Source organism: Nomascus leucogenys, chromosome 6 (genome assembly GCF_006542625.1).
Source record: "Nomascus leucogenys isolate Asia chromosome 6, Asia_NLE_v1, whole genome shotgun sequence".
NCBI lineage: Eukaryota > Metazoa > Chordata > Mammalia > Primates > Hylobatidae > Nomascus > Nomascus leucogenys.
This window is the reverse complement of record NC_044386.1, coordinates 111,645,622-111,663,831: the sequence shown is the minus strand read 5'-3', so window position 1 is coordinate 111,663,831 and position 18,210 is coordinate 111,645,622. Positions and strand designations below refer to the sequence as shown.

Genomic DNA, 18,210 nt, shown 5'->3' with positions numbered 1-18,210 from the left:
GCCGCTACACTCCAGCCTGGGTGACAGAGCGAGACTCCATCTCCCAAAAAAAAAAAAAACAAAAAACAAAGAAGTGTTTAAAGGCATCAAAGAGCAGCCAAAGCAATGAGGACTAGAAGGACTAAGATTCCACAGAGTGGAAAACCTCAAAGAGATAAGAGATGACTTCTGTCACCACTGAAGAGATCTGTGATCCTGAGCACCAGCAAGAGGCTAAGGATCTGGGTCTTTGGCAGGCAGGGACCACTGCTGGAGGAACAGAGAACCCACAGAGTGGGTTTTCAGATTATTTTCTGAAAAGATTATAGCAATTCACACTCTTAGCAATCGGGTGTATTTCCCTTTTTAATTTTTGATGATCTGAATGGGTAAAAAAAATTGGTTAACCTATTGTTGCTTTAATTTATATTTCCCTAGTAGCAAGGTTGGTCATCTTGTCATATTGGCCATTTGAATTTTCTCTTTTACATGAACTGTCTAATTCATAACTTTTGCTCATTTTGTTTTAGAACAATGGATAAGCTCTACAGAGTTTATTTTTTTCTAATCAAATTTCCAAAATTTTAATTCAATCTGGATTCCTTTGAGTTTTGTTTCAAAACTGCAATTTTTTTTTTTTTTTTTTTTTTTTTTTTGAGACAGGGTCTCACTCTATTACCCAGACTGGAGTGCAGTGGTGCAGTCCTGGCTCACTGCAACCTCCACCTCCCAGGCCTAAGAAATTCTCCCACCTCAGCCTCCCAAGTAGCTGGGACTACTACGCCACTATGTCCAGCTAATTTTCACACTTTTGTAGAGACTGAGTCTCTCTATGTTGCCCGGGCTGTAAAAATTTTTTAATTGACAATTAAAAATTGTATATATTTATTGATCACAACGCAATGTTTTAAAATACATATACGTTATGGAATGGCTGAATCGGCCTAATTAACATATGCACTACCTCACGCACTTATGTTTTGTGGCAAGAACACTTAAAATCTCTTAGCAATTCTCAAAAATATAATACATTGTTATTAACTACAGTCACCATGCTGTACAACAGATTTCTCAACATATTCCTCATATGTAACTGAAATTTTATCTCCGTTGTTAACATCTTCCCAATTCTCCCCTGCTCTCCGACCCTGTTCTACTCCCTGCTTCTATAAGTTTGACTTTTTCAGATTCCAAATATAAATGAGAATATGCAGTTTTTCTCTTTCTGTGCCTCACTTATTTCACTTAATGTAAATGTCCTCCAGATTCAACCATGTTGGTGCAAACAAGAGGATTTCCTTCTTTTTAAAGCTGAATACTATTCGATTGTGTATATATACATTTTCTTTATCCACTCATCTGCTGATGGGCACTTAGGATGATTCTGTATCTTGGCTATCGTAAATAATGCTGCAATGAATATGTAAGTGCAGGCATTTCTTCAACATAACTAATTTCATTTTCGTTGAATATATACCCAGTAGTGGGACTGCTGCACAATATGGTAGTTCTATTTGTGATTTTTTTGAGGCATCTCTACATTGTTTTCCATAATGGCTGCACTAACTGACATTCCCACCAACAATGTGCTGGGTTCCCTTCTCTCCACATCCTTGGCAACCCTTATCTTTTGACTTTTTGGTGACAGCCATCCTAACAAGTGTGAAATGATATCTCATCGTAGTTTTAATTTGCATTTCCCTGATGATTAGTCATGCTGAGCATTTTTTCATATACCTGTTGGCCATTTGTACGTCTTCTTTTGAGAAATGTCTCTTCAGGTCCCTTACCCACTTTAATCAGGCATTTGCCTTCTTGCTACATAAGGAGCTGAGTTCCTTACACAGTTTGGGTATTATCCCCTTATCAGATGTATGGTTGGTAATATTTTCTCACCTTACAGAAACTGTCTCTTCACTCTGTTCATTGCCCATTTTTCTATTCAGTTATTATTGTTTTGTTCTCAATTTACAAGAGTTCTTTCAAGATTAGCAGTTTTAACCATCTAACTGTCATACAGAATGTAAACTTCTCCCTCAGTCTTTTTCGTTTGTTCATGTTAGCTGGGTTCTTCTTAATCTGAAGTTGAAATAATAGTCCTGGGGGCCAGACACAGTGGTTCACACCTGTAACCCCAGCATTTTGGGAGGCTGAGGTGGGCAGATCACATGGCACCGGGAGTTTGAGACCAGCCTGGCCAACATGGCAAAACCCTGTCTCTACTAAAAATTTAAAAATTAGCCGAGCATGGTGGTGCACATCTGTAATCCCAGCTACTCGGGAAGCTGAGGGACGAGAATCGCCTGAACCCAGGAGGTGGAGGTTGCAGTGGGCCGAGATCGTGCCACTGCACTCCAGCATGGGTGACAGAGCAAGACTCAGTCTCAAACAAAAAAAAAATTGGGGGACCTTTATTTCATGCTTTCTCTCATTAAGAAAAGAGAGGACAATAAAGCGTTAGAAGAGAATAAAGCACAGAAGTCTAGCCAGTGTCTTTGGAAAATGAAACGGTTGTGTGAATTTTTTATTTTTTGGCACCTCTTTTAAAAACTCCACTTAATGACCTACCTGCATTACTGAAGTGTCTCTTGTTGGGGTGACTGTAGTTATCTCTTGGGTGTCCATGCATCTGTGGGCCATGGGAGGCAGGCAAATGAGGCTTCTGAGGGTGAAGGTTGTGTGAGGTATGGGACTGAGAGATCAGAGAATCCCGGCTGGAGCCTGAGGCCTCTGGACGAAATGGTTTCTTACCCCCAGGCATGTCATCTTTCTTCTTTTGCTCCTGAAGAGTAAAAGGAAACCAAAGAAGCTCAAGATCCCAGGCTTAATTCCCCAGAGAAGAATAAAGGTTATCACCTCTAAACAGCTCCTTCTTGTCCTTAACTTTTGAACTGCCGTTTACTACCTCCTAACAAAAAAAAAGGCTCATAAATTCCACTGTTAGGCTATTTGCTGGGGGAACTCAGTGGAATTTATGCTGAGTTTGACCATTACTGCTAAGTACCTGCAAGAACACATGCATAGACTGCTAGATGTCACTGTACAGGGTATGGCGTGGGCGCCCAGGCTGGCGGCACTCTCAGAGGATCATCCTGGACCATGTAAAACCAAGACTACCGACTTTCCAAGGCTAACCACAACAAACAACCCTGCGGGACTGTCCAGTGGGAACTAACTCCTATGCCAAAGTCATCAAGCTAAATATCTGAATGTTGGAGTGACATTACTCCTTATCACACAAGTCAAATGTTTGATATAAAAAAAATCACACAATAAAAACAACAAAGTGACCCAAATCCTAACCAGCAAGGGAATTACTGTTAATAATTTGGCACATATTTTTCTAAGCTTTTTTTTGTATTTGTATTTAAAACAAAAATATTTGGTATTCATTTTTCACTTAATGTATTGTGAAAATCTTTCCATGTAAATACTTATTTCTACAATATTATGTTTAATAATTGATTAGTACTCTCCAATATGGATATATCCTAAACTACTGAATGTGTTTTTTTTGTTTGTTTGTTTGTTTTTTTAAACAGAGTCTCACTCTGTCACCCAGGCAGGCATTCAGTGATGCAATCTCAGCTCACTGCAACCTCCATCTCCTGGTCTCATGTGATCCTCCCACCTCAGCCTCCTGAGGGGCTGGGGCTACAGGCATGTGCCACCACACCCAGCTAATATTTGTAGTTTATGTAGAGATGAGGCTTCATCACATTGGCCAGGCTGGTCTCGAACTCTCAGCCTCAAGTGATCCACCCGCCTCAGCCCCCCAAAGTGCTGGGATTACAGGCACGAGCCACCGCGCCTAGCCACATCGAATGTATTTCTTACTGTTGGGCTTCCAAGTCATTTCCATTATAAACATGTTTAAATCTCTATCTCCTTCTCAAAACTAAATTCCTGGAAGCAAAACTGCATGCTTTAGTCTTTTAATAAATCTTGCTGAATTCTCCTCCAGAAAGGTTGTGACAATGTATACTCCCACTAGTAGGATACCACCATTTTTGTTATTCAACTTATACTCATTTCTGATCCCTAAATCAATGAAGTCTTTCATTATTATGTGTCCAACTTCAGACCTTCTTCCTAATTTTCATTCCTTTCTAAAGGGCCTTTCCTAACTATTTCATTCCCTCCTGGGGCCTTTCCTGACTATCCTTTTATAGACTTTTTATAATGCTTATTAGTATATGATTCCTGTATGTTACTGCTATAAAATATTCTTCCATGTAAAATTAAATTATCAACTACTTGAGGGTGCTGCTTCACAGGCCAACACAGCACTGGGCACAGCATAACAAATACTCCTGAGTGCCTCCCTGTCCCCCGCACCGTTTTATTCCATTCTATGTGCTGAAAACATAGCAGTAGATGAGAGACATAAAATCTCTGCCTTCATGGAGTTAACACCTTAGTGGAGGTGGTATTTAATGCTCACAGATTGAACCAAATGTCCAACTTGGGTACAGCCCATTTGGCAAGTCAGCAGATCTGCAAATGGGCACACTCACACAAGGAGCACTGCCTCTGCAGCCTCTTCCATGTCACTTCTGCACCCATCCCCCTATTCCAAAGACAGGCAACTTCTGAGCACCTCTCACAAGTGAGTAGCAGGACCCCTTCCATACAAAAGCTGGAAGGAGACCAAGTAGATGGTCCAGGAAAGAAGAGAAAAAGTATTTTCTTCCCACCACCCTATTACTTCCTAGGAGCCACATTTATAAGCTACCAACATGTACAGAAGAAAAATGCACATGGAAGAAAAAACCTGGTGAACAAATGATTTTAGGACATAAAAACACAGGGTAAACACTCTTTGTCAGAATTTCAACAATGTTAGGCTCCAATACATTGGCTATTTCACCCATCTGGTCTTATTGTTTGACTATTAGCACCAGCAATAACCCATGATTCTGTGATCATCTCCCCATGGAAAAACAAAAATTAAGAGATTTTTCTGTGGAATTGCTATTTGTTTGTATGAATTAGGATTGAATTTGTACTTTACCTCCTCTTCTTGAGACCTTTTCTTATGAGCCATCTTGTATAACTTATGCAGTTTTCGAGCATCAAATTCTGTAAACTTGGAAACAAAAATCCATAGGTTCCTAAAAAGAAAAATGAACAGTTCTGGTGAATTATAGAATTAGAAAAGCAATTTTTTATTATCTTCATGGATGGCAAGCTATTAAATTGTGCTGTGGTATACTCCCTAAGGATAGAAATTAAGTTACAGAAATATTATTTTGGGTATTTGTGTTAATAATACAGTAAGTCCTAACAATGTTGTCAACAGGTTCTTGGAAATTGCAACTTTAAGTGAAACAAAATCAATTTTTTTTTCTCATCAATGTTATAATGAAACAAAGCTGAAGGAAACGACGTTATCTGAGAACTTACTGTACACCTTTATATGGTTCTGCCAAAAGCGTCTGACAGAGGGATTTAGAGACTAGGGCTCTATCAATACCTAAAACTCCTCTAAATTTATATCAGTGACACCCCAGACTCCAGTCCTTTAAGTTTTCCTTCAGTTTCTGGACTCTACCACAAATCCATCAGCACCACCATCTCCCAGGTTGTGGCGTCCATTCAGCTGGTCATCTCTGTGTTGCTGCCCCTCCTTCCTCCCAGTTGTCGCCACCACAACCTTTCATTTCTTCCTTAAAACTCTCAGTGACTTTTTCCCTCCAATTCCATTATGTTCACCCTAGCATGGTGTTACTGCACAACAGGGGAATGATATGATGAAAGAGGTGTTTAAAAAGAGTAAGCACAGGTAGTCAGAGTGAGCTAGATAAAGGAGTCTCATATCTTCTCAAACTTCCTAATAGGTAGTTAGTTTCACCATGGCTTGCTGCTGACAGGACACCTGTACAGGCTCCCTAACTAGTAAGCCTGCTGCATCAGGTGAAGAGCCATTTACCTTCCTGTCTAAAGCCTCCTATAAAGAGCTTCAGTCTTTTTAGCAAACTGTCTTTAAATCCTGAACACCACCCAGTCCCCTCCCTGTCCCACTTTCAAGCCTTTGCTGAAGCCTGAGAACTCTGTTCATCTCAGCAATTCAACACAGGTCATGTACGCTCAGTTCAAGTGCACTTGCCTGCCTCTCAGAAGACCTTCCTTCCCGACTACTCTTCACGCACTTCCTTCTCAACACTTCCACTCTATCTGGTCTTGCATTTGCTGCCTCATGATGAACAGTTTCTCCGAGGGCTTACCTTGTACTACTTTTTTGACTTGTAAATGACGAGGACCTTGTAAACTACTGCTAGCCAAGATCACAGTGCCTGGCACATTTAAAGATGGGTCTGTTCACTGGGAGGACCTTTTGCTATCTTCTAATCAGTGTTAAATTTAAAAAGGAAAAAAAAAAAAAAGGCCAGATGCCGCTAGGTAAACAAAGAAGTTGGTAACAGTGTTAAGGGGAAAAAAAGAAGTACCATTTTGAAAATTAAATCTTTTCTTTATAGGTGTGAAGCATGCTGTGGACACCATCATGCAGAAGTTTTCTTAAATCCATTTTTCACTCAAAAACTAGTCCTCTGAGATTGGACATATTATACAAAGATAATCACATTATCCATGAACTATACAAGTTCAAAGTAACTGTTGTTATGTACAAACAAGCACATGTACCCTCTGAGTCTAAAATAAAATAAAAACGAAGTAACTGTGATTAATGGAAAGAGATTTAATGTTACAACTGCCTTTTAGAATTTCCAGTCATGGCTGGGAGCAATGGCTCATGCCTGTAATACCAGCACTTCAGGAGGTCGAGGCGGGCAGATCACCTAAGGTCAGGAGCTCGAGACCAGCCTGGTCAACATGATGAAACCCCATCTCTACTAAAAATACAAAAATTAGCCAGGCGTGGTGGCAGGCACCTGTAATCCCAGCTACTTAGGAGGCTGAAGCAGGAGAATCTCTTGAACCCGGGAGGTGGAGGCTGCAGTGCCAAGATTGTGCCACTGCACTTCAGCCTGGGCAATAGAGTGATAGAGTCAGATTCCGTCTCATTTAAAAAAAAAAAAAAATTTCCAGTCATGTTTTCTTAAAATATCCAAAGTGAATAGTGGATATATATCCAGCAATCCCACTACTGGGTATCTACCCAGGGGAAAAGAAGTCATTATATGAAAAAGGCACTTGCACTCACATGTTTATAGCAGCATAATCTGCAATTGCGAAAATATGGAACCAGCCTAAATGCCCATCAACCAACAAGTGTATAAAGAAAATGTGGTATATACATACCATGGAATACTACTCAGCCATAAAAAGGAATAAAATAATGGCATTTGCAGCAATCTCAATGGAGTTGGAGACCATTATTCTAAGTGAAATAACTCAGGAATGGAAAACCAAACACTGGATGCAAAGGCATAAAAATGATATAATGGACTCTGGGGGGAAGGGGGCTGAGGGATAAAAGACGACACATTGGGTGCAGTGTACACTGCTCGGGTGATGAGTACACCAAAATCCCAGAAATCACCACTAAAGAGCTTATCCATGTCACCAAACACCACCTGTTTCCCTAAAACTATTGAAATCTTTTAAGTGGCTATATAAAGGAACATTTATAAACCATGATGCCTTAAACATTGAAGTTCTAGATTAACTGCTTTAATCCAAATTACTACTTTAATTATTAAAAAAGGATATGAGAATAGAGAACTCATAGTTCTTGTGGTTTTAACCTTTGTTTCCCCATGTGTTGGTACAGAACCAACCAATTAGTTGTATTAGATACAGTAATATCTGAATATCTGGATATCAACCTGAGATGGGTAAAGCAGTTAAGACCAGATGATTTCTGCCCCTTGTAGGCTTAAAGGAAATTTATTTCTGAGAATAGACCAGTAAATCAAGTAACACTATCTTTCTCTCATAAAATAAATTAATGACATCGTCCTACCCCTTCAAAAGGCTCGTCTCAGTGGAATAGCCTATTTCATGGAAAGGAGGTTAAAGCCTGCAGGTATATTGCCAATAGATGAGTTTTGTTGGGAAAAAGGTTTCTTAGGTGGCTATGCCACCTTTTATTAAAAGAAAACAGAATCCACTCCCACACTCAGTCAAATCAAACTGGGCAGATGAGGCCAAAGTAGTTACCTCCTCCAGAGTTTGATGTGCTCCTGATCTGAGTAGGCTTTAAGGCACTCGGCTATCCGGTCTCCAATTTTCAGTAGGCAGTTCCGGGTGTGTTCCAGCTGTTCTTGCACGTTGAGCCCCTTGTCAGGTTTGTCGAGCTGTTTCAGTGCCTTTTTCACGGGCCTCATCCTCTCCTTACACTGCAACAGAACAACAGAGTAAAGACATAAACAATCTACAGAAAATATGTCTTGTCCTTTGCTTACTGTGCTCTCAATGAAAACACAGCCCACCCCTACGCCATATAATTGCTAGAGGAAGAGTGGGTAAAGCTAGTGCAGTGGAGTAAGTGTAAGTATTCAAGTCAGAAAACCCTGAAGTGTAGTGCCAGCACCATCGCTTAGAGTTACGTGATAACCCTTCACGCCTTACTTAACCTCTCTAAATACTGCTTCCTCATCTGCAAGAGAGGCATGGCATGCCTCACAAGCCCATTTTGAAGATCTAATGAGAAGCAGTATTACAGACCTAACCTGAAATTTTCCCACCACAAACTGTCTAAAAATATGGGATAAAATATTTACAAATCCTTCAGGCTTGAAAGAAAGCAAGAGAAAGGCTTCCAGATAAGATGGTAAACAGAACACAAGAATCTTTTCTCTATCTCCCCAATCCCATTAAAACAATGGTAAAAGGATTGTCCTTAGAAGAGACAAGCCCACAAAGACAACAGAAAACAAGAGAGAGGATAACGGCAACAAAATATTGGCAGCATGGGAAATAACAAAACAGACCTGAGAAAATGAAATTCAAAGCCAGGAGTGAAGAGAACCGAGAACTAACCTGACTTACACGGCAAAATTCCCCCAAAGGCGAGGTGTCTTCACAAAGAAGGATGAGGGCTAAAATGGGGAGTGGTTTAAAAACTGCTTAAGAAGTAACACATATCCAGATTCATAAGATACCCAGATCTCTAACTCCACCCAGCAACAAATATAAAGATTTATTCTCCAGAAAACGATAAAAGAACCTCTGAGCTGGACTGCGTAGGCACGGATGAGGGCTGAGCCCACCACACTGAAAACAGGATTATGTGAGCACATGAGCACAGTCACACAGGGTGAGCCACACCCAAGTCTTCTGCCTCTCAGATTCCAGAATGGACGGAGCCAGGCCTTCACGCTCTGGAGCGTCAGGGAACTGGGGCATTCTTCACAAAATGTGACTGCCCCAGAGGAAAAACCAAATGATCCTGACTATCTGTCGCCAAGTTTCTGCTAGATCATCCTATAGTGAAAACTTTCAAAGGAGATCAGGCCCCACCACCCACATGCGCAAACTTCCAATCAGATGTTTAGTCCTCCACTCTTAAATATGAGCTGACAACCGAGGATCAGCAAAGCCATCAAAGCAAAGTGTATAACAATGGAAAGCAAAGAGAAGTATAAAGATATTCGAGAGCGGTGGAGGAAAAAGATCTTGGAAATAAGTAATGTGAAACGAAGTTGAAGGAATCTCCCAGAAAGCAGAGTAAAAAGCAGAAATGAACAACTTAAAAAGATAAAATTAGGAACCAATATCCAGAATTTAGTATCCAAACACAAGAAATTCCATAAAGGTAAAACTGGGAACTTAGAGAAAATTACCACCGTATAATTCAAGAAAATTTCACAGAATGGTGTAGGGACATGGTTGTCAGCCACTGAGTATCTGGCACAATGAACTAAGTAAGACCCGTGGTGATGAAATTTTCAAATAATGAAAACTCTACAAACTCCCATCACTTTGTGGTCATTTCCACAGCTACACACTTATCTGTGGATTTTTCTGTGTTATACTTCAATTTTTTAAAAGGACATAAAATAAAAAATATACCAAAAACTAAGAGACACCTGTAATGACTATAAAAAATAAAAGATTAGTATTAAGAATGTAAAAAGGATTCCTACAGAAAAGGTAAGAAAGATAAATTATTCCAAATATGTCAATTTTGAATAACTGCAATTCACAAGGAACGTGAATGAGCACTAAAATATGAAAATAAATGTCCAACGACCTTCAGTCAGTATTTCATAGCCCTCAGATTAGCAAAACTTAACAACTGTTAACTGAGTCAGAAATTAACAACTGTTTCTAAGGCTGGTAAGCAATCGGAACTTGAATTCATTGCTATAATTAATGCAATCTCTGCAACTGCTTTCAAGGGTAACTCGAGTATCTAATAAAGTGGCAGATGTGTCCACCTAATGAATGACCCACCATTTTTGCTCAAGCCATACACCCTAGAGAAGCTCTCACTTGTGCAGTGCAAGAAAATATGGGCAAGAATTTCACTGTAGCCTATTTGTAGTAGCAAACATTTGGAAAAATCCTGATGTCCATCAATATGAGAAAGAATAAACTGTGGAAGAATAAATCGTAGAATAACATGAAACTTAAATGAGAGCCACAATTATTAACATAGATAAATCTCAAAAAATGTGACTGCTATGAGAGGAAAAGCAAGTCACAGGATACACAAGTGTGCCAATTACAGTTTTAAGACATGGAAATCAATCCTCTATGTTGTTTATATGTAGGAGGCTATGTAGCACAATGGTTATGGACCCAACCTCTCATGCCAAACTGCCTGGGTCAAAACTGTGTTCCATGTCTTAGCTGTGTGACATAAGGGCAAATCACTTAACTCTCTTCACCTGATTTTTAAATATGTAAAATGGAAACAATAAACTACCTCACAGGATTGTTGTGGAAAAAATAATATATAAAGCACATAAACAGTAACTGGCTATTAATGTGAGCTATTATCATCTTTACAGACTTAAGTAGCAAAACTCTAGAACCACACGTTAAGTATAAAAATTGAATTCAGAATCATGGTTACGTCTGGGAGGTAAGAGAGAGAGAAAAGGCCAGGTGCAGTGGCTCACGCCTGTAATGCCAGCATTTTAGGAGGCTGAGGTGGGCGGATCATGAGGTCAGGAGTTCAAGACCAGCCTGACCTACATGGTGAAACCCCGTATCTACTAAAAATACAAAAGTTAGCCGGGTGTGGTGGAGTGCATCTGTAACCCCAGCTACTCAGGAGGCTGAGGCAGGAGAATTGCTTGAACCCGGGAGGCAGAGGTTACAGTGAGCCAAGACTGCGCTACTACACTCCAGCCTGGGCGACAGGGCAAGAATCTGTCTCAAAAAAAAAAAAAAAAGAGAGAGAGAGACATAAAAAGCATAGGTTGAGAGGGAGGAACACCAAGGGATTCAGCTTTATATTTTGAGTCTTAAAAAAAATTCAGATTTGACAAAACTTCACGGTATATTTATCAATTACTATTATATCCCTGAAATTTCTTTGCATCTTTTAAAGATTTCATAATACAAAAACAAGATTAAATGAGTCATTTGTAAGAGCATTTTTTAAATGTCATGGTACCATAGAACATTAGATATCATTTTCTCTTATAAACACTCGGATAAGAAAGACTAGGAAACAGATTGGTTAGCTGGCTATGTAATTAGTTTATTCATTTATTCAATTTACTCATTTATTGATATACTTCTAGCATCTAAATGAACTGTATATAAAACGTAATACTTGTCCTCAGAGAGCTCACAGGCAAAAAAGAGACTTAAGAAAACAGAGATAAGTGCAAAGAAAACAGTATCTATATACATACGTGTATAGGTTTTAGAAAACTCAGAGAAAGAAGTCAAAAAGAGGTTACAGGACAGGGTCAACAGGGTCCTTTGCTGCCACAGGATGGAAGTATTTTCAAATTTGGAAGAAAACCACTTTTTCTTTCAGCCTGAATGAGCTGTTTGATTAACAGATTTGTGGAAGTATGGGGAGAAGAAGCCACAGAGAGGTGGGGAAGGGATGGTGGCACAGTGAAATCTATACCTGCAGCTCCAGCCAGGGGCAAAGGGGCCTTGAGGACACACTGGCCTGTATCCAATCCCGTGCAAGACCTGGTCCATGCACTCGCTCCCCATCGCCTTGGCCTCCCCTCTTCTCCTGTTACCTTTTATTCTTCCTTCAGAACCCAACTCAAACATCACTTCCTTACACAAGCCCTCCTGGCATCCCCTGACTAGGTCAAATTCCCTTCTCCCAGGATCTCCACAGTATGCACTCTCTCTCCTCCAGCGCCCTGTTAGAGGAACACCAACATGATTTGTGTAGTTACCTAACTCCCCTACTCAAATGTACAGTTTACAATGATAGAAACAGTTATCTATTCAACATGGTAACTCTGGGGGCTGGAACACAGAAAACATTCAATAAATATTTGCTCAGTGAACACTTCTCTTTCCCAAATGCCCTTAAGGGCCCTTAGAGCCTCTCTTAACTAGGAGCACAAGACATGAAATCCACTCCTTAAACTTCCCCTCAATAAAAGACAAGAAAATCTCTTCCTACCAGCCTGCTGAAGAGCACATGGTCTTCCAATATTGTAAGCAATGTGTTTCCAAAGTAATGTACTATTGCTTAGCTCAACTGAAGCTCCTTCTGGACCTATAAAAGGCAGAGCCACAGCAAGCACCGTGGCTGCAGACACTGGCATCCCCCGATTTCAAGACTTACTATGCTGAATGTCTCCTGGTCCAGATCATCATCCTCATCCTCTCCAATGGGGACAGGTTCACTTCCTGCTGTAATATGGACAGGACCCTGAGATCGCTTTGATTTACTCGAAGATTTGGCATCACCACTTTTAGGCTTTTAAAAAAGAGTTACAAGGAGTCATTGTCATTTGTGCAATCCTACCGTGCAATTTGGATTTCTTACCTATGTTATTACAATGGGTAAATATGATGGTCTCAGTTTATTTTTAAAAAGGTAAAATAAAATCCTAAAACATCATGAAGACAAACCTATCTGATTAGCAGCTTACTCACACATTATTCCCATTTCCATCTCTAAATGTACCCAATTATAACTTCAGTTTCATCAGTGCTATTTTTGGGCTTCTACTCCTTTATCCGTAAAATGCACAGAAATGTCATCAAGAGGTTAAGATTGTAAATTGGCAGAACTCTTCTAGAGTATCATGTAGCAACTTTTATTAACAGCATACCCTTTGATTTAGGAATCTGTATAAACTAAATTCTTGTAAATGAAATCTATATAAATCTCAATTATATTGAAAGGAAAGGTTGCAGATGAATATAAAAAATTACTTCAAGTACTTTTTTTTTTTTTTTTGAGACAGATTCTCGCTCTGTCATCCAGGCTGGAGTGCAGTGTCATGATCTTGGCTCACTGCAACCTCTGCCTCCTGGGTTGAAGAGATTCTTCTGCTTCAGCCTCCCAAGTAGCTCGGATTACAGGCGCATGCCACCACACCCAGCTAATTTTTTTATTTTTAGTACAGACGGGGTTTCACCATGTCGTCCAGGCAGGACTAGAACTCCTGACCTTGTGATCTGTCCACCTCAGCCTCCCAAAGTGCTGGGATTACAAGTGTGAGCCACTATGCCTGGCTTGACTTCATGTACATTTTTAAGCATACAGTATGCTTTGTTTATAGTCATATGGATATACACTATAATATGTACTACAAATATAAAAACATGAACAGGAAGGTTTCGAACCCACTTCACAGTAGTGGTTATAGGGAGAACAGAGGAAGAGTAATAAAATCCAGGAAAAGGAACAGGGGGCAGCTTCAACAGTATCAGTCATATGTTCATGAAATACAAAAGATATCAGCGTCTCCCCCTAGCCTAGCCCCGCCAAAAAAAAAAAAAAAAAAAAAAAAGCCACTTAAAGTAACCATGAAAAAATGTAGTAACCATGAAAAAATGTTAACAACAGTTGTGATATCTGGAGAGTGGATAAACAGATGTTTGCTAAAATTGTTCTTTGTGTTTTTATTTTTTTAATATTTTACTTTAAGAAAAAGAATGTCTTTCTGTGGAAGCACAAATGCACAGGTTATTTGTCACAGTATGGTCTATTAACATTGAAAATTAGAAAGTATTTCAAAATGGGAAATTCAAATTGCTTCTAACATGTTACACCCTAACAGAATCCTCCCCAACTATTAAAAATGATTTTTTTTTTGAGACAAGGTCTTGCTCTGTTGCCCAGGCTGGAGTGAAGTGTGACACAACCATGGCTCACTGCAGCCTCGAGCTCCTGGGCCTAAGCAATCCTCTCACCTCTGCCTCCCATGCAACTGGGCCCATAGGCACATGCCACAATGCCCAGCTAGATTTTTGCTTGTTTTTATTTTGTAGAGACGAGGTCTCCCTATGTTGCCAAGGCTGTGAAAATGATTTTAACATTATTCACTTGGAAAGTTGTGATATAATGCTAAGTGAGGAGAAAAGACTACCCAAACAGCCTAATCTGATTTTTATATTTGTTCTTAAATAGAAGTTTATTTTATATTTAATATAAAATTTCAAAGTAAGATAAAAATTTCAAAGTAAAAGTTTCAAAGGCAGTTATCAAGAAATCTATTAGGGTTATCAACTGGATATTAGAATTATAGCAGTTGTTTGTGTTTTGGCAATGATTTTACTGTGTTCAGAGGTCAGCAAGTGTACACTGCAACATTGTACCGAATTCTTTGGTTTAGAATGAACTTCATAAAACCCCTAAGGTAAAGGTTATAATAGCAAGGCTTTTCGTCCATTTATATTCCAATAACTCTTGCTAGTATTTGTTTTTGACTCAAACTCTTCAAGTATTCAAATTCAGTTGTGGATTGTGCTCCTCTAATATGAATCTGAGAACGTATTTCGTATTTACATGTAAATGCAGATTTCTCTCACCTGTCCTATCTCATTCAAACATTTCCCCCTGAAATATGTAATAAAAGACCAAGTAAAGGCCTTCTTTTTTAAAGAACACCCCAAACTTGCAGGTTACCCTCTCTCTGCAAGGACAGGTGCAGGTATCCCATCAACAGCCCCACCCATCCTTCTTGAACATACCCATAAAAAGACAATTATTCCAGGGCCCTCAAATCTCATTCTACTTCTAAATCCAAACGGCGAATTGCAAAGGCTGTGGATATCTGCATGAACAGAAGGGCACCATTACCTTCTCTTTCTTATCTTTTGACTTCTTTCTTTCCTTGTCCCCTTCTTTGTCTTTCCTAGAACTCATTTGTTTCTCCTTGTTCTCCTTGTTCTCCTTCTTCTTCTGTTTTTTTTTCATTGGACTTTTTTCCAAGCCATCATCCTAGGAAACAAAATAGGGCTATTAATTTTTGCTACAAATTTTATATCTACTTATGTACTTTCTGGAAAAAGAAGCACTGCCCCCAGTGGTTCATCACTGTCTATACTTAGAAGCTTGTTTTCAAGCAAATAGCCTCAAGGCACTCAGAGAAGTCTAAACTTTCCAGTAATAACCAGTTAAAACTGTAGAGGCAGAAGCTCTTTACTGATATCCTCTCATTTAATTCTCATAGCAACCCTTCAACATAAGTTTTATCATTCTCATTTCACGGATGGAAACTGAGTACCAAAGAGATTATGTACCCATACACAGTCAGCTAATAACTGATTCGGTTGCTAGTGTTTAAATTTACGTATGTATTGGCCAAGCACAGTGGCTCATGCTCATAATTCCAGCACTTTGGGAGGCTGAGGCAGACCTGTCACCTGAGGTCAGGAGTTTGATACCAGCCTGGCCAACACGGTGAAACCCTGTCTCTTCTAAAAATACAAAAACTGCCAGGCGCGGTGGCTCACGCCTGTAATCCCAGCACTTTGGGAGGCCGAGGCGGGCGGATCACGAGGTCAGGAGATCGAGACCATGGTGAAACCTCATCTCTACTAAAAATACAAAAAAAAAAATTAGCTGGGCGCAGCGGCAGGCGCCTGTAGTCCCAGCTACTCGGGAGGCTGGGGAGGGAGAATGGCATGAACCTGGGAGGCGGAGCTTGCAGTGAGCCGAGATTGCGCCACTGCACTCCAGCCTGGGCGACAGAGTGAGACTCCATCTCAAAAAAATAAATAAAAATAATAAATAATAAATAAATAAAAATAAATAAAAATAAAAAAATAAAAATACAAAAACTAGCCAGGTGTGGTGGCGGGGGCCTGTAATCCCAGCTACTCGGGAGGCTGCAGCAGAAGAATTGCTTGAACTCAGGAGGTGGAGGCTGCTGTGAACCCAGATCGCGCCACTGCACTCCACCCTGGGTGACAAAGCAAGACGCTGCCTCAAAAAAAACTAATAATAAATAAATAAATATCTGTATGTATGACTCAAATCCATGCTAGTTCCTGTATGCACTGCTGATCCTCTTGGAGCTAATATCCAAGTACAATTACACTGTCAGAAATTCCATAAAGTTGTCACTGAAATAGCACACTAAATGATGCCAACTTACTATTCACTTTACTTAGACCAGAGGTTACAAACTGGCAAGCCAAACCTGACCCACAGGAGTTTTGTTAACAGAACTCCATAGCAGCTGTCCCCTTTACATTAGGCATGAGCTCTCTGGTTAACCACAGTCCTGACCACTCCCCGTCATTTCCAAGAATGAGGCTACGTGTCAATCGCCATTTATAATGAAAACTTTAGACCGGGTGCGGTGACTCACGCCTGTAATCCCAGCACTTTGGGAGGCCGAGGCAGGAAGATCACCTGAGGTCAGGAGTTTGAGACCAGCCTGGCCAACATGGTGAAACCCCGTCTCTACTTACAATACAAAAATGAGCCTGGTGTGGTGGCAGGTGCCTGTAATCCCAGCTACTTGGGAGGCTGAAGCAGGAGAATTGCTTGAACCCGGGGGGCGGAGATTGCAGTGAGCCAGGATCGTGCCATTGCACTCCAGCCTGGGGGACAAGAGCGAGACTTCGTCTCAAAAACAAACAAACAAAGAATTTCACAGTCCCTTTCATTTACTTCCATTATGTACGAATTTGCAGTTGCTGACTTAAACTATCCTCTCTGACAGATTAAGCAAAGACTTACATATTCTATTGCCATTTAATCCACTCGTAAACCAAACACATTTCAAATGACTTTATTCCAGCTGGCACGACAAGTATAGCTAAAATAAATAAATAACCCTCAACCGAAACCCCACTTCATACTTTCACTTCTCCCTCTTCTGATGGATTATCTGAATGCCTAGGAGATGAAAGCTCAATTCCATGCTCCTCTTTCAGCCTGGGCACTTTGTTTTCCTTCTTTACCCGAGGCTTCCGCTTCTTTAATTTGGCCTGGAAAAGGAGAGAAAATGATGATTAAAGCACAAATCAAGACACTCAAAAGCATAACCAAACAACATGATGACTCTTTAAAGCAGTAGCAGCCATATAATTCAAACAAGAAAATTCCAAGGAAATCAAAAGAGTGCAACTCATTTTACCTGACAAGACCAAACCAAAACAAATAAAAACCTATAGGCCTTATACATAGCCTATACCACATTAAAATATCCGTATTCCTTTTTTGTTTTTTTCCAAGACGGAGTCTTGCACTGTCACCCAGGCTGGAGTGTAAAGGTGCCATCTTGCCTCACTGCAACCTCCGCCTCCCGGGTTCAAGCAATTCTCCTGCCTCAGCCTCTCGAGTAGCTAGGGGGGACTAAAAGCACATGCCACCACAACTGGCTAATTTTTTGTGTGTCTTTAGTAGAAACAGGGTTTCGCCATGTTGGTCAGGCTGGTCTCGAACTCCTGACTTCAGGTGATCCACCCACCTCAGCCTCCCAAAGTTCTGGGATTACAGGCGTGAGCCATCTCGCCAGCCAAAATACCCATATTCCTTAAACCTACTGACTCCATATTTTTGGAATCCATCCTAAAGACATAATTTTTTTTAAAAAAAGGAAAATCACTCTGTATACAAAAATACAAATAAAGATAATATATTAAAGACATAATGGTAACATTAAAAAACCTGAAAGCAAGTTACATATAATAAGGAAAAGGTTAAAATACTGTTTATCTGCCTAATCAGATATGATCTGTAATACGATCTAATCTGCCTTTCCAGAGCCTAACACATAATATATTGCATACTCAATGTATTATATGAAGAATGAGCCTTATGACCCTATTACTTGAAAAAAATGAGGTGTGGTATTATGGGTTTTTTTCCTCAAATTTGCTTTGCTTATAATAATACAGGGAAATCAATATAAATGACATAGC

General features: G+C 40.0%; 1 protein-coding gene across 6 annotated transcripts in view; it reads right to left on the bottom strand.

Annotated features, from left to right (window-relative positions):
• Positions 1 to 18,210, bottom strand: part of CHD2 (chromodomain helicase DNA binding protein 2) — a 146,062-nt gene that overhangs the window by 11,238 nt on the left and 116,614 nt on the right. For all 6 annotated transcript variants that reach the window (XM_030815056.1, XM_030815058.1, XM_030815057.1 and 3 more), the window contains 6 exons: positions 17,146 to 17,274; positions 15,134 to 15,274; positions 12,665 to 12,799; positions 8,104 to 8,282; positions 4,994 to 5,093; positions 2,548 to 2,761 (listed from right to left, as the gene is read on the bottom strand). In XM_030815056.1, coding sequence (XP_030670916.1) covers positions 2,548 to 2,761; positions 4,994 to 5,093; positions 8,104 to 8,282; positions 12,665 to 12,799; positions 15,134 to 15,274; positions 17,146 to 17,274 — 898 coding nt within the window. The remainder of the gene's footprint in view (positions 1 to 2,547; positions 2,762 to 4,993; positions 5,094 to 8,103; positions 8,283 to 12,664; positions 12,800 to 15,133; positions 15,275 to 17,145; positions 17,275 to 18,210) is intronic.